At 42.8% G+C, this 14188-nt stretch overlaps 1 protein-coding gene across 7 annotated transcripts in view; it reads left to right on the top strand.

Moving 5' to 3' along the window:
- The window catches only part of ide (insulin-degrading enzyme), a 65694-nt gene that overhangs the window by 11452 nt on the left and 40054 nt on the right, over positions 1-14188 (top strand). For 6 of the 7 annotated variants that reach the window (XM_084169287.1, XM_084169291.1, XM_084169288.1 and 3 more), the window contains 4 exons: positions 2369-2553; positions 2992-3199; positions 4803-4972; positions 6302-6424. In XM_084169287.1, the coding sequence (XP_084025413.1) occupies positions 2369-2553; positions 2992-3199; positions 4803-4972; positions 6302-6424 (686 nt within the window). Of the gene's footprint in view, positions 1-220; positions 618-2368; positions 2554-2991; positions 3200-4802; positions 4973-6301; positions 6425-14188 lie in introns of those variants that run through there. The other variant, XM_084169289.1, reaches the window with a different exon arrangement.

Below are 14188 nucleotides of genomic sequence, written 5' to 3'. Positions count from 1 at the left end.
CGTAAAACATAGCTAATTTAGTTAGCTAGCTCTCAAGGCAGACTAGCCAGCTAACGTTAATGAGGTTAGCTAGCTAATCTCTGGCGGTTCCCTGCTATCCAGTTGCGGCTAGCTAACTTGCAAACTTAAACCAGCCTAGTAAAAATACACTGTCGTGCTGTGAACATTTGTATATATTCGAGGGGGGGTAAATAATTGTTTTTTTTTATCTAGCTAGGAAACATGTAGCTAGCTAACATATCTATAAAGAAATATCGCCTAGTCAGACTAGTATTACTGTTCCAGGTGTAGCCGGCAGCCGATAGTGGGCGCTAGATCTGCCCTATCATCTAGGTTTGACGTGCCCAGACGGTAATACACTCGCCATTAAAGCTAGTTAAGGAGGAAAAGTATGCCTTTGCAGCGTGAATGGAGGACGCTTTATGTACGAGCTGGTCCACGGCAATAGTGTTCAACTGCAGCCTGCAATTCGGGGCGTTCCTGCATCTGCTGGAACACCCTCCACTCGAGCATCCCATTGGTTCCTTCATGAACACCCCACCCCGACAATCCCATTGGTTCCTGCATGAACACCAGCTGTCGAGCACTACATCTTCATGCTTGCTACACTTTTGAATGTGGGTCAAAAGGGAAATGAAAGTATTATCTGAGTTTTCGCCCCCGCCTGCTGTGTACCGGAATCCTCTTTGATAGCTAGTGCCTGCCGAACACCTGCCCTCACCGTTGTTAACAGAAAATTGTGCCCATCAGGCGGGGGCGAAGGACACTATCGGTCACCCCCGCCTCCCGCTATTACAGCAGGTGGGAGGCTGGAGCGACTCTGTGCTAGCTAAATAGATAATTAGCCAGCTTGTTAGCTAGCACACGATGTCGCCCCACCTGCTGTGTAACGGAGAAACCCGTGCCAAACAGGCAGGGACCAAGGGCACGGTCTACCGGCCGCCTCCGCTAGCACAGCAGGCGGGAGGCTGGGGTGGCAATGTGTGCAAGCTTGCGTGCTAGTTAACGACACCCTGTGCTAGTTAGCTAGAACCCTGAAATGCCCCCGCCTCCTGTGTACCAGGGGATAAAAAATAGTGCCCGACAGGCGGGGGCCAAGGACACCGCCTACCGCTAGCTACTCCGGTACACAGCAGGCGGGAGGCGGGGGCGACACCGTGTGCTAGTTAGCTAGCTAGCACACGGTGTGACCCCCTCCTGCTGTGTACCAGAGTCCTCTTTAGGACTAGCTGGATAAGCTAGCACTCAGTGTCCTTCGCTCCCGCTTGCTGAACACCTGCCCTCGCCGTCATTAACAGAACTGTGGGAAAACCGTGCCCGACAGGTGGGGGCGAAGGACACTACCGGTGTGGACTAGCTATAGCTAGCAACCGTTGTCGCCCCAGCCTCTTGTTCTTCTGTGGCGTTTATCGGCGGTTGGCATCCAATGTTATGGTGCATTACTGCCTCCTACCTATGTTCTGGAGTCATAGCATAAAAATGGACCAATAGAAGTATAAAGAGGGGTTCCTGCAGATGCAGGAACGCCCTGAATTGCAGGCTGCAGTTGCACCCTTCTCGTCCACGGTTGACACAAGCTGGGAACGTCAAGCCTAGACGAAAATGCAGATCTAGCGCCCACTATCGTCTGCCTAGGCTATTCCAGTTGATAGGAGTTATTAGGAAGGTAATGTTAAGCATAGCATCGAGAATTTTCGACCAACCTTTGCAACATGCTTTCTTCCAAGTTGGGAATTGAGGAAGTATCGCCAACTAAAGCTTGGTCAAATTCTGTGCAACGCTTAACATCGCCTACCTAATAACGCCTATCAGCCAGCTGGAACAGTAATAATGGTCTGACTGGGTCATATTTTTAGTAGCTAGTTAATAGATTTGTTTGCTAGTTGTACAGAGCTGTTTGCCAACAACTGTGTAAGTTATCTAATTGAGTGTTAGTAACATTAACATTAATCCATTTGTTTGCTGTTGTGTTTTCATAGTGGACTGATGAGATAGACCTAGATATTTCAACTTTATCTCTAGGTCAACCTATTCAATTAATATGTGCCTGTTGAATTTATTATTTATTTGTAAAAACCACTCTTAGATATGCTTGTGTGCAGTATTGGTCCGCTGTTGGCTGTCCTTCTGTTGACTGAATGCTGGCGTCTGCTCAGCCATCTTTATTGAGGGCACTGCCAATTTGGGGTCTAAATATGGTACATCAGTTTGGGCAGTCCATCTACCTTGCATCATTCAGAATTCTCTCCATTACATTCCCCCTACACGTTAAAAACAATCATTGTAATGTCCATCTGTCTGTAAATTGCTTGTCCAATCAATTGATAAATAGTGCGTAAAATAACAACTTTTTCCCTGTGCTCTACAGGCTTGTGTTGTCTCTGCCCCTCAGAATGACAGACCCGGCTGTGAAGAGGGTGGTCAGTGAGATCGTCCGCTCTCCAGAGGACAAGCGGGTGTACAGGGGCCTGGAGTTCAACAATGGCCTAAAGGCCGTGCTCATCAGTGATCCCACCACAGACAAGTCCTCAGCAGGGCTGGATGTTAATATAGGTACAGTATTCACCCACTAGCCTAGGCTAGAGGCAGCCTCCAACACCCATTCTCAATACCCTCTCATTATTTTTCTACAGGTGTCTCCACCTCTCTCGCTCCTCATCCTGTAGCAAACCCTATCTCTCCTCTCTTTATCTTTATTTCTTTGCTTCAAGCCCCCATTCACATGATCTCCACTATTCCTGTAAATTATGCTGCCATTTCTCTTTTTCACTCCTAGTTTATCTCCCATGGGTCTACATTGAAGAGGACCCTTTATCACACTCTTTCTTCTGCTTCTGTTTTATCCTTTCATTATACAGGGTTTGAACCATATCTCCAATGTTATGGCTGGCAGCATCTGAACATAATTTACTTTGTTTTACTTTAAGTGCAGAAGTGTGTGAAAGCGAAGCCACTTATAGATTATCTGTGTTCTACTCTTATGTCTACCAGGTTCTTTGTCAGACCCAGGGAACATATCAGGCATTGCCCACTTCTGCGAACACATGCTATTCTTGGGCACAGAGAAGTACCCCAAGGAGAATGAGTACAGCCAGTTTCTCAGCGAGCATGCTGGCAGCTCCAATGCTTTCACCAGCGGAGAGCACACCAACTACTACTTTGATGTATCCCACGAACACCTGGAGGGAGCATTGGACAGGTGGGTTAACCAACGGGGTCGTGTTCATTAGGACACCTGGTGTAACTTTTTTGCACAACAAGTGTTTCCTATTGGCGCTTTTTGAATATGACCCAGGTTATGTCGTGGTAGAAATTCTCACATTTTACATGACAGCTTTGGGTGTGCCACTGCAATTCCATTAGGCTGTCTGTGTATGAAATATTATGGTTTTCCTCATGACTCACTTGCATATTATGCTGCTGTAAAGTTCCTAACTGGACTGGCCTCTAGTTGGCAGAGAAGTTGTATTCTTTACATACTCAACTGAGCCGTGTCGTCTGTTTTCTCTATGTTTGAGAGTGAACTACTCTTGTTCTATAGGGTCACATGGGGTGTGCGTAGACTAACTGGGTGTTCTCTAAATATTGATAAGTGATGTGTCCCCTGGGTCTACCAGGTGTTAATCCCAGAGAGCCACCAGGACACCATCCCTCAGTCTGCAGTTACCTGTCCCAGACCATTTTCACCCCCTAGCAGTATCTGAGACCTCAAGGATAGAATGGGATTGGTTTCTTTAGCGCTCACATCTTAACTAGGTGTGGATAAGGTGAAAGGGTTACTGTTAGCAGGAAATTCATTGGATGGGGAAGCTTATTAACCTTCTCCATCTTGAATGATGAGGCCTTTTTAGAACACCAGCCTTTCCTCAATTTCTCAATTATGGCCTCTGTTGCCTAAATTATGTAGTTTGGATGGAGTACTTCTCTAGTGTAACCTCTCGCTGTAGATTTGGGATACGTTTACCCATTTTGAAATAATAGTGCCTATGAAGCACCTGTTCAAGTCAGTCTCTCGTCCTAATTGTTCCATAGTGCTGCTGGTAATGTGTGAAAACCATCTGGACACCAATGCAGATTAATATTTTAACTATTGATAAGCTAGGTAGTCTCTTTTCAAACACTCATTGAAACAAACACTGGAATCTGTGAGCTGGTTTTTGGAAGCCATTTTCAAATCCATATCATCAACATTCATACAGTATAGTTCCAATCGAAGGAGGGTGGTTGATAACAGGTGTATAGGGCTACCTGAATAGTAATTACAGGTGTATAGGCCAGGGCCACTTGAATATAGAACTTGCTTGTGACATCTCAGATTTCTGTATATTCCAGCTATGTTGACAGTCTGTAGCTGCAGGCTATCCACAGCCTAGCTGCGGAAGGCATTTACTTTGGCAAATTCACTTAATTGCAGTCGTTCTGTTTTGCATGGCAGTTGCTCGTCCTTAGGGCCATTCAAATAGTTTTGCATACAGGTCTGGGAAATGTCCCTGCTGTCTTGAGTCTGCTGACGAACAGCCTAAAGCAAAGAAAAGTACATCTCTGAATTCAGAACGTGGACTTTTCCACATGTTATTGTTGTCATAAACCCTGGCCTGGAAAAATTAATAGCACACACCCCTAACCCACCTTTTGCATAATCCTCACTGATGTTCCTATAGGCTTTAACCAGGACACTCAAGTTAATTTAAAAACAAAAGTCATCCAATGGCCCCAGTTTTCTAATCTAGGTAGCCTATTCTGCTATGTTTTCCTATGTATGTTAACTTGTTAAATTAATGTCTTGTCCTTTATGTCTCTAGGTTTGCTCAGTTCTTCTTGTGCCCGTTATTTGACGAGAGCTGTAAGGACCGCGAGGTGAATGCTGTGGACTCGGAGCACGAGAAGAACCTGATGAATGATGCCTGGAGGCTGTTCCAGCTGGAGAAGGCCACTGGCAACCCCAACCACCCCTTCAGCAAATTTGGGACCGGTAAAAACCTCATGCCACCTCACATACTATAGACGGGGTCAACCCAACATGTATCCACGGTCATGTTCATTAGGCACCAAACAGAACAGGGCTCTACAGTGTGACCATTTTACTCGCATATGAGCCTAAATACTTTGCTGTGCGACCTGGAATTTTAATTTGAGAGCACCAGTGCGCCTAGAAAAATGAATGATTCTAGCTTTGTTACCCAAATATTTTTCATTGTGTTCCTGAATTTCTTTGTGTGCGCCTACATTTTTCGACTTAGGCGCATACGTGCTCCTTGTAAAAAAGTGCAGCGTAGAGCCCTGCGGAAGACAACGGACAAACAGGAGGGACTGCCAGATCTTCGCTCAGTTTCCTTTTCTGTTGCAAAACATTTCGGTACGGTGTGCCGTTATGAACAACTAAATTCTTCTCAGCCTTTCGTTTTGGAATGTGCTAACTCTTTCTCTCGCTGCTCCTTAATTGTGTTCTCATAAGATTGGAGTTGGAGCAACTCCCAGCCCAGAAGAGCCAGCTGGTGGCAGCGTTTAGTTATATAAGCTTTATTTTCATCTAATAATAGAAACAGGATCAGCTCAACCAGAATACTCATTAATGAACGAGTGTCGGAGACATCCTTCACAAAAACATCAAATGTTTAGAAATGCTTAAAGGGATACTAAACCAGTTCTTAGAAGTGCTTAAAGGGACACTTGATCACAAATATATTTTCAGATGTAGACATAATGGGGCTGAAGATAATTAATAATTAGGTTATAAAGTGTTGACGTTCCCCATTAACTGTTTACATCTCTCCGGATGTTCTAGATGTGGTGTTTTAGCGGAGGGAAATGCCCACCAGCTAGCCTGCCACAGAAAAAGGGCTAGATTTAGACTGTGGATGTGTAGGCTAATTAGCAAAGCGCTAGCCCACAGATGACAGAGAAGTGGTCGGTCAGTCTGTCACTGGTGGCCTTACTCAGAATTGTAATCGCATCACTTTGGGGATTCATTTAGTTCACACATTGGTTTCTTGGAACAGGCTTGTTGCCCTTTTTATAAGTGGATGTATTGTACCTCCCACTGTGGACTGATTCATGAAGTCTTCTTTGATGGTGACTATTTTGGCTTTTCACAAATTGATTTGATGCATTGATGTCATAATTTTTGGATCTGTGACAGGGAGTTGTTTTTCTCCCAACACATCATATGATGATACAGATTATATTTTGTTGTCCAATAAGGTCAAGCACTCACTGCACTGTACATTACAAAAACATTCCTGCATGATGTACATTTTGTTGAATAGCTGGTTAAGAATGATATCTGGTTGATTTTTTTCAGGTAACAAGTTGACTCTGGAGACCAGGCCATCAAAGGATGGGATCGACATCCGCCAGGAACTCCTGAAATTCCACTCCACCTACTACTCCTCCAACCTCATGGGACTGTGTGTGCTGGGAAGAGGTAAGTGTGTGTGTGTCTTATGTGCCAACGTCCACATGTGTAAGAGAGCGTTGCTGCTTGGATCAGAGATCTTAGGCTGGTTCAGAGGCAGAGGAAATAACCTGTCAGCTATACAGATCTAAGGCTAGGAAGTGCTTTTCTAAACACTTCTCTTCTGTAACTATCTGGGACTGAGACCCCATAACACTCAGCCAAGTCCTGCCGTCATCTGTTTGCGCAGCCCTCCAGAGACATACAAAGTTCAAACAAAAAATTCCAACTAAAGTAGAGGTCTTATATCACTTGGTCCTGATCTCCCCCCCTTAGACTGGAATACAGTCTTTTACAGTTGCAGTTATTTCCTAACGATTCATAAATACACGCTGGTCTGTGGTACCCCAAGCCGATCCAAATGTAGCATGCATCGGTCAGTAAATACATTAAAACGTTAGGAATCGCCGGTTCTCTTTTTTTGTTGTTGCTCAAATTTACTTTCTTTCTACCTTCTGAAAATACCTCATATTTTGTGACAACTGCGTCCTCTCCTTCATTGTCGAACTAAGCATGTAATAATGTTGACAGTCATTGATCTACAAGTTATTTTGTATGCCGAAAAACCACAGGCAATATCAGTAGCCTTGTCAAACCGTGCGCTTTGCTCAGTGTCACCTTCGGCATTCAAATAGTTGTAAAATGGCTTGCGCCATAGCCGAGGGAAGATGTTTAGGGGTGGGGGTGCTGGGAATTCTGGTCCAAGGGGCGCTGCAAATGGCTGTATCAAGTCTGCTAATACAGGCGTAGTAAAGGACCAGTGCACTACTTTTGTGAGAGAAAATGTTTCCAGAACTGTAGAGGGATATATTGGTCCGCTAATACAGGCAAGGCCGGCCCGCTCATTAGGCAGTATTAGGTGGCCGCCTATGATGGCAGATTGAAGAGGGCAGCATTTTCTGAGCTAATCTGATCAAGACAGCACCTCCAACAACACATAATACCTCACATAATTCTGCCCAAAAACAAAGACAATTTCTCGCAACCGGTGGCATATGTTCTTTTTAGGTGAGCGCTGATGCCGGCCTGTGATAAGCAGTGCAGGGACGCAAAATATTTTGCTTGTCCATTCCCAGCGCGCCTCTCCAGGGTGAGGTTGGAGAGACGCATTGCTGTGGCACGCCACCAACGCTCCGTAAAAAAAATCATCTAACATAGATAATGTAGCAAATATAGTAGGCTATATGGTAGAAAGAGTATGTGACCGTTTCTGTAGCCTACAGGCAGGAGATAAAATGTATGACAATGTAATGAAACAGACACTTTTTACATCATGCAAGTTTCTCCGATCAAATAGCCTAACCTAAACTGTGCCCAATCAAATAAAAAATATGCTGACATGTTAACAAACAGCATATCCTAAAAACAGGACAGGTCAAAGTAAAATGGACAATATGGAATGGATAATCAGGCTACTCACTACTGCTGTCCAGGAGTTTCACCCTGTGGGCTAAATTGTCATGATCAGTGGTTTCAAGTTTATATCCATCAATTGTTGATGAGCTGATCATAGCAAAAAAGAAAATACTGACTGTTACTTTTGATTTTGACCCCCCCCCCCTTTGTTCAGGGACACATTATTCAATTTCTGTTAGTCACATGTCTGTGGAACTTGTTCAGTTTATGTCTGTTGTTGAATCTTGTTATGTTCATACAAATATTTACAAATGTTAAGTTTGCTGAAAATAAACACAGTTGACAGTGAGGACTTTTTTTTTTGTTGCTGAGTTTATTTGTAGTCCGGACCAAATCTGAACCAATCATAAACGTCTATGTTTGGTTCATATTTGGTCTGGACCGGCCTTGATTTGGTCCAAACATAGACGTCTATAAACGTATTTTCAACTTTCATTCACAACCCAAAGTGAACCTGATTTCAACATCTGGAAAATGCGTATTTATAAATGGAACGCCGTTTGCGTCTTTGCGTGTCAAAAAAGATACAAGTCAAATAACAATATTTGATGTGTCAAATAAAACAGTTTGACGTGTCAAATAACACTGTTTGACCAATCATGACCTAAATATGACTGCATTTTTTACGTAGTTATTACAAAATGATTACACTCACTCGTATTTCATGTCACAACGATTCACCGATACGCATGCTATGATGCTGGTAAAGATTTGTCTTGCGCACCTGCCGCCCGAGTGCAGACACACTTCCCCAAGCTATGGACAATACTGGTAATAAAAAAGCTAGCTAGCTGATGGAAGCAAACAATGTTCTTCCCCAAAAACATAGCAAAACAACAATCTGTTTCAGTACCTATAGTTAGCTAGCTGACTATCTAGCTAGGTCTCATCTAAAATACCTCTAATTTATAAGACCGTTCTTATTTGATTAATGGTGGTCGGACCTACCTATGTGAAGCTAGCCACAAAGTTTAGCCACAATAGTGGAATTTGCGTTTCGCCTTCAAAATAAGTATCTCAATGAAAGTGATGCAAATGAATACCGATAGTGGAATCATGCTATAATGGAATAGATCATGCTAAACGAGGTTGGAATGTTCTTATATAAATTCAACAAAAGACAATAATTTGTTAATTTGACATCTGTTGAAGTCACACTGGATGGATTAGTCTTTAGAATTGCATTGGGGGCATACTTATTTCATTGTACAGCCTTCCCTATGGATTGTGGATCAATGATATGGGGTATCAGTCTGAGTGACATCCAGAGAACATTAGCATCTTAGCTCTTACTGCGGGACTCTGAAACCACTGTGAATTGAGACACATTTATTGTACCAGATCAAAATTTTATTTGCCACATGCGCCGAATACAACCGGTGTAGACTTTACAGTGAAATGCTTACAAGCCCTTAACCACCAATGCAGTTTTAAGAAAAATAAGTGTTAAGTAAAAAATTACATAATTAAAGAGCAGCAGTAAAATAACAGTAGGGAGGCTATATACAGGGGGTACCGGTACAGAGTCAATGTGCGGGGGCACAGGTTAGTCGAGGTAATTGAGGTAATATGTACATGTGGTTAGAGTATCAGTCAACCTAATGTGTATTGAACACTATTCCAGAGGAAAAACAATACATGTTTTGGAGCCTGATAACTCTGAGGAGGACTTTGGGGAAAAAGCACTTTGGTACTGAGTAGACTGATACCCCATTTCATTAATCCTCAATCCTTAGGTAAGGCTGTACAGTGCAATATGAATGTCAGTACGCACAATAGGCTGACTGGGGAGGTGATTTCCAACAGCTGCAATAAGAGCTACGACGTTAATATTTGTGTAAACTCTAAACAGTTGTGTTCTGTGGGTGTCACCAAGTAGACTGATACCCCATTTCATTGCTCCACATTCCAACACTACAACCTTGTTTAACATTATCTAGTCTAAATATGGCATGATTCCACCAATTGTAACCGGCATCAATTTCAAAGATGGACTATTATTTTGAAGGCGAGAATTGCAAATTCCACAATTGTGGCTAATCCTTAATGTGGCTAGCTGCACAACACACAGCCCGGTCCGGTCAAGCCATACTAGCCAGATGAAGCTAGCTGGCTGCTTATAGCGTTAGTTTTGGGCAACCGGGTTAAGTAGCTGGCTAACTAGTTACAGTTTAAGTCGGAAGTTTACATACACCTTAGCCAAATACATTTCAACTCAGGTTTCACAATTCCTGACATTTAATCCTAGTAAAAAATTCCCTGTCTTAGGTCAGTTAGGATCACCACTTTTATTTTAAGAATGTGAAATGTCAGAATAATAGTAGAGAGATTTATTTCAGTTTTTATTTCTTTCATCACATTCCCAGTGGGTCAGAAGTTTACATACACTCAATTAGTATTTGGTAGCATTGCCTTTAAATTGTTTAACTTGGGTCAAACGTGTCGGGTAGCCCTCCACAAGCTTCCCACAATAAGTTGGGTGAATTTTGGCCCATTCCTCCTGACAGAGCTGGTTTAACTGAGTCAGGTTTGTAGGCCTCCTTGCTCGCGCATGCTTTTTCAGTTCTGCCCACAAATGTTCTAAAGGATTGAGGTCAGGGCTTTGTGATGGCCACTCCAATACCTTGACTTTGTTGTCCTTAAGCCATTTTGCCACAATTTTGGAAGTATGCTTGGGGTCATTGTCCATTTGGAAGACCCATTTGCGACCAAGCTTTAACTTCCTGACTGATGTCTTGAGATGTTGCTTCAATATATCTACATAATTTTCCTTCCTCATGATGCCATCTATTTTGTGAAGTGCACCAGACCCTCCTGCAGCAAAGCACCCCCACAGCATGATGCTGCCACCCCTGTGCTTCACGGTTGGGTTCTTCGGCTTGCAAGCATCCCCCTTTTTCCTCCAAACATAACAATGGTCATTATGGCCAAACAGTTCTATTTGTTTCATCAGACCAGAGGACATTTCTCCAAAAAGTACGATCTTTGTCCCCATGTGCAGTTGCAAACTGGAGTCTGGCTTTTTTATGGCGGTTTTGGAGCAGTGGCTCCTTCCTTGCTGAGCGGCCTTTCAGGTTATGTCGATATAGGACTCGTTTTACTGATACTTTTGTACCTGTTTCCTCCAGCATCTTCACAAGGTCCTTTGCTGTTGTTCTGGGATTGATTTGCACTTTTCGCACCAAAGTATGTTAATCTCTAGGAGACAGAACGCGTCTCCTTCCTGAGCGGTATGACGGCTGCGTGGTCCCATGGTGTTTATACTTGCATACTATTGTTTGTACAGATGAACTTGGAGTTTTCAGGTGTTTGGAAATTGCTCCCAAGGATGAAACATACTTTTTTTCTGAGGTCTTGGCTGATTTCTTTTGATTTTCCCATGATGTCAAGCAAAGAAGCACTGAGTTTGAAGGTAGGCCTTGAAATACATCCACAGGTACACCTCCAATTGACTCAAATGATGTCAATTAGCCTATCAGAAGCTTCTAAATCTATGACATCATTTTCTGGAATTTTCCAAGCTGTTTAAAGGCACAGTTAACTTAGTGTATGTAAACTTCTGACCCACTGGAATTGTGATACAGTGAATTATAAGTGAAATAATCTGTCTGTAAACAATTGTTGGAAAAATTACTTGTCATGCACAAAGTCAATGTCCTAATCGACTTGCCAAAACTATAGTTTGTTAACAAGAAATTTGTGGAGTGGTTGAAAAACGAGTTTTAATGACTCCAACCTAAGTGTATGTAAACTTCCGACTTCAACTGTATTTCAATAGGAGAATAACAAGTGGCTACATAGCTAATACTTATATTTACATTTTAGTCATTTAGCAGACGCTCTTATCCAGAGCGACTTACTTACATGGATTCCTAAATCATTACTAAGAATATTGAAAATGACTGCAGTTTCTGCTGGTCATTGTTTTCAGGCTGGTTGCATTGGTGCTAGCTAGGTACCAAGCTAAAGCTAGATAGCTAGCTACCCCAGCAGTTGCTAATAACATATGTATCAAAGATATTTGCCAACATTTTCTATCCTTCTTTTTTGATCCTGATCTAATTTAAAATGCTCACACAGACGTTTTCTCACTCGGTTGAACAAATAATGCCTCATTACCAACGTACTATTGTACAGCTTTGATAGTGATTGTAATGGTGGTGCTTGGCTTGCACGTGCAAATTCAGCACATTCAGTGAGGGGAAAAAAGTATTTGATCCCCTTTGTACGTTTGCCCACTAACAAAGAAATGACCAGTCTATAATTTTAGTGGTAGGTTTATTTGAACAGTGAGAGACAGAATAACAACAACAAAAATCCAGAAAAACGCAGGTCAAAAATGATATCAATTGATTTGCATTTTAATGAGGGAAATAAGTATTTGACCCCTCTGCAAAACGTGACTTAGTACTTGGTGGCAAAACCCTTGTTGGCAATCACAGAGGTCAGACGTTTCTTGTAGTTGGCCACCAGGTTTGCACACATCTCAGGAGGGATTTTGTTCCACTGCTCTTTGCAGATCTTCTCCAAGTCATTAAGGTTTCGAGGCTGACGTTTGGCAACTCGAACCTTCATCTCCCTCCACAGATTTTCTATGGGATTAAGGTCTGGAGACTGGCTAGGCCACTCCAGGACCTTAATGTGCTTCTTCTTGAGCCACTCCTTTGTTGCCTTGACCGTGTGTTTTGGGTCATTGTCATGCTGGAACACCCATCCACAACCTCTTTTCAATGCCCTGGCTGAGGGAAGGAGGTTCTCACCCAAGATTTGACAGTACATGGCGCCGTCCATCGTCCCTTTTGATGCGGTGAAGTTGTCCTGTCCCCTTAGCAAAAAAACATCCCCAAAGCATAATGTTTCCACCATGTTTGACGGTGGGGATGGTGTTCTTGGGGTCATAGGCAGCATTCCTCCTCCTCCAAACACGGCGAGTTGAGTTGATGCCAAAGAGCTCGATTTTGGTCTCATCTGACCACAACACTTTCACCCAGTTCTCCTCTGAATCATTCAGATGTTCATTGGCAAACTTCAGACGGCTCTGTATATGTGCTTTCTTGAGCAGGGGGACCTTGCGGGCGCTGCAGGATTTCAGTCCTTCACGGCGTAGTGTGTTACCAATTGTTTTCTTGGTGACTATGGTCCCAGCTGCCTTGAGATCATTGACAAGATCCTCCCGTGTAGTTCTGGGCTGATTCCTCACCGTTCTCATGATCATTGCAACTCCACGAGGTGAGATCTTGCATGGAGCCCCAGGCCGAGGGAGATTGACAGTGCTTTTGTGTTTCTTCCATTTGCGAATAATCACACCAACTGTTGTCACCTTCACACCAAGCTGCTTGGCGATGGGCTTGTAGCCCATTCCAGCCTTGTGTATGTCTACAATCTTGTCCCTGACATCCTTGGAGAGCTCTTTGGTCTTGGCCATGGTGGAGAGTTTGGAATCTGATTGATTGATTGCTTCTGTGGACAGGTGTCTTTTATACAGGTAAGAAGCTGAGATTAGGAGCACTCCCTTTAGGAGTGTGCTCCTAATCTCAGCTTGTTACCTGTATAAAAGACACCTGGGAGCCAGAAATCTTTCTGAATGAGAGGTGGTCAAATACTTATTTCCCTCATTTAAAATGCAAATCAATTTAACATTTTTCACATGCGTTTTTCTGGATTTTTTTGTTGTTATTCTGTCTCTCACTGTTCAAATAAACCTACCATTAAAATGATAGACTGATCATTTCTTTGTCAGTGGGCAAATGTACAAAATCAGCAGGGGATCAAATACTTTTTTCCCCTCACTGTACAACATTCAATTGTGTTATTTGATGTGTCAAATAGTGTTATTTGACGTATCTATTTTCACACGCAAAGACCCAAACAGCGTTCGATAATTTTCACCTTTCATTCAGCATTGCCAGGTTTGTGGGTTCGATTCCCACGGGGGGCCAGTATGAAAAATGTACTCACTAAAACTAAGTCGCTCTGGATAAGAGCGTCTGCTAAATGACTAAAATGTAAAATTCAGAACCCAACTTGAACCTGACTTCAACGTCTGGAAAATGTGTGTTTTAGTAGTAAAGGCCCAGTTCACAACTTTTTGTGATAAGGAAAAAATTATATTCCTGCTCTGCAGATGGCTATATCGGTCCACTATTACAGGAGTTGTGAAGGCCCAGTGAACTACTTTTGTGAAGAATTGTATAATTTTTTTTTGTTTATACACACACTACCAGTCAAAAGTTTGGACACCTACTCATTCAAGTGTTTTTCTTTGTTTTTACTATTTTTTTTACATTGTAGAATAATAGTGAATACATCAAAACTATG

Source organism: Coregonus lavaretus, assembly GCF_964263955.1.
Source record: "Coregonus lavaretus genome assembly, chromosome: 1".
NCBI classification, from domain to species: Eukaryota; Metazoa; Chordata; class Actinopteri; order Salmoniformes; family Salmonidae; genus Coregonus; species Coregonus lavaretus.
The sequence above is the reverse complement of the archived record's forward strand: the minus strand, read 5'-3'. Positions and strand labels throughout refer to the sequence as shown.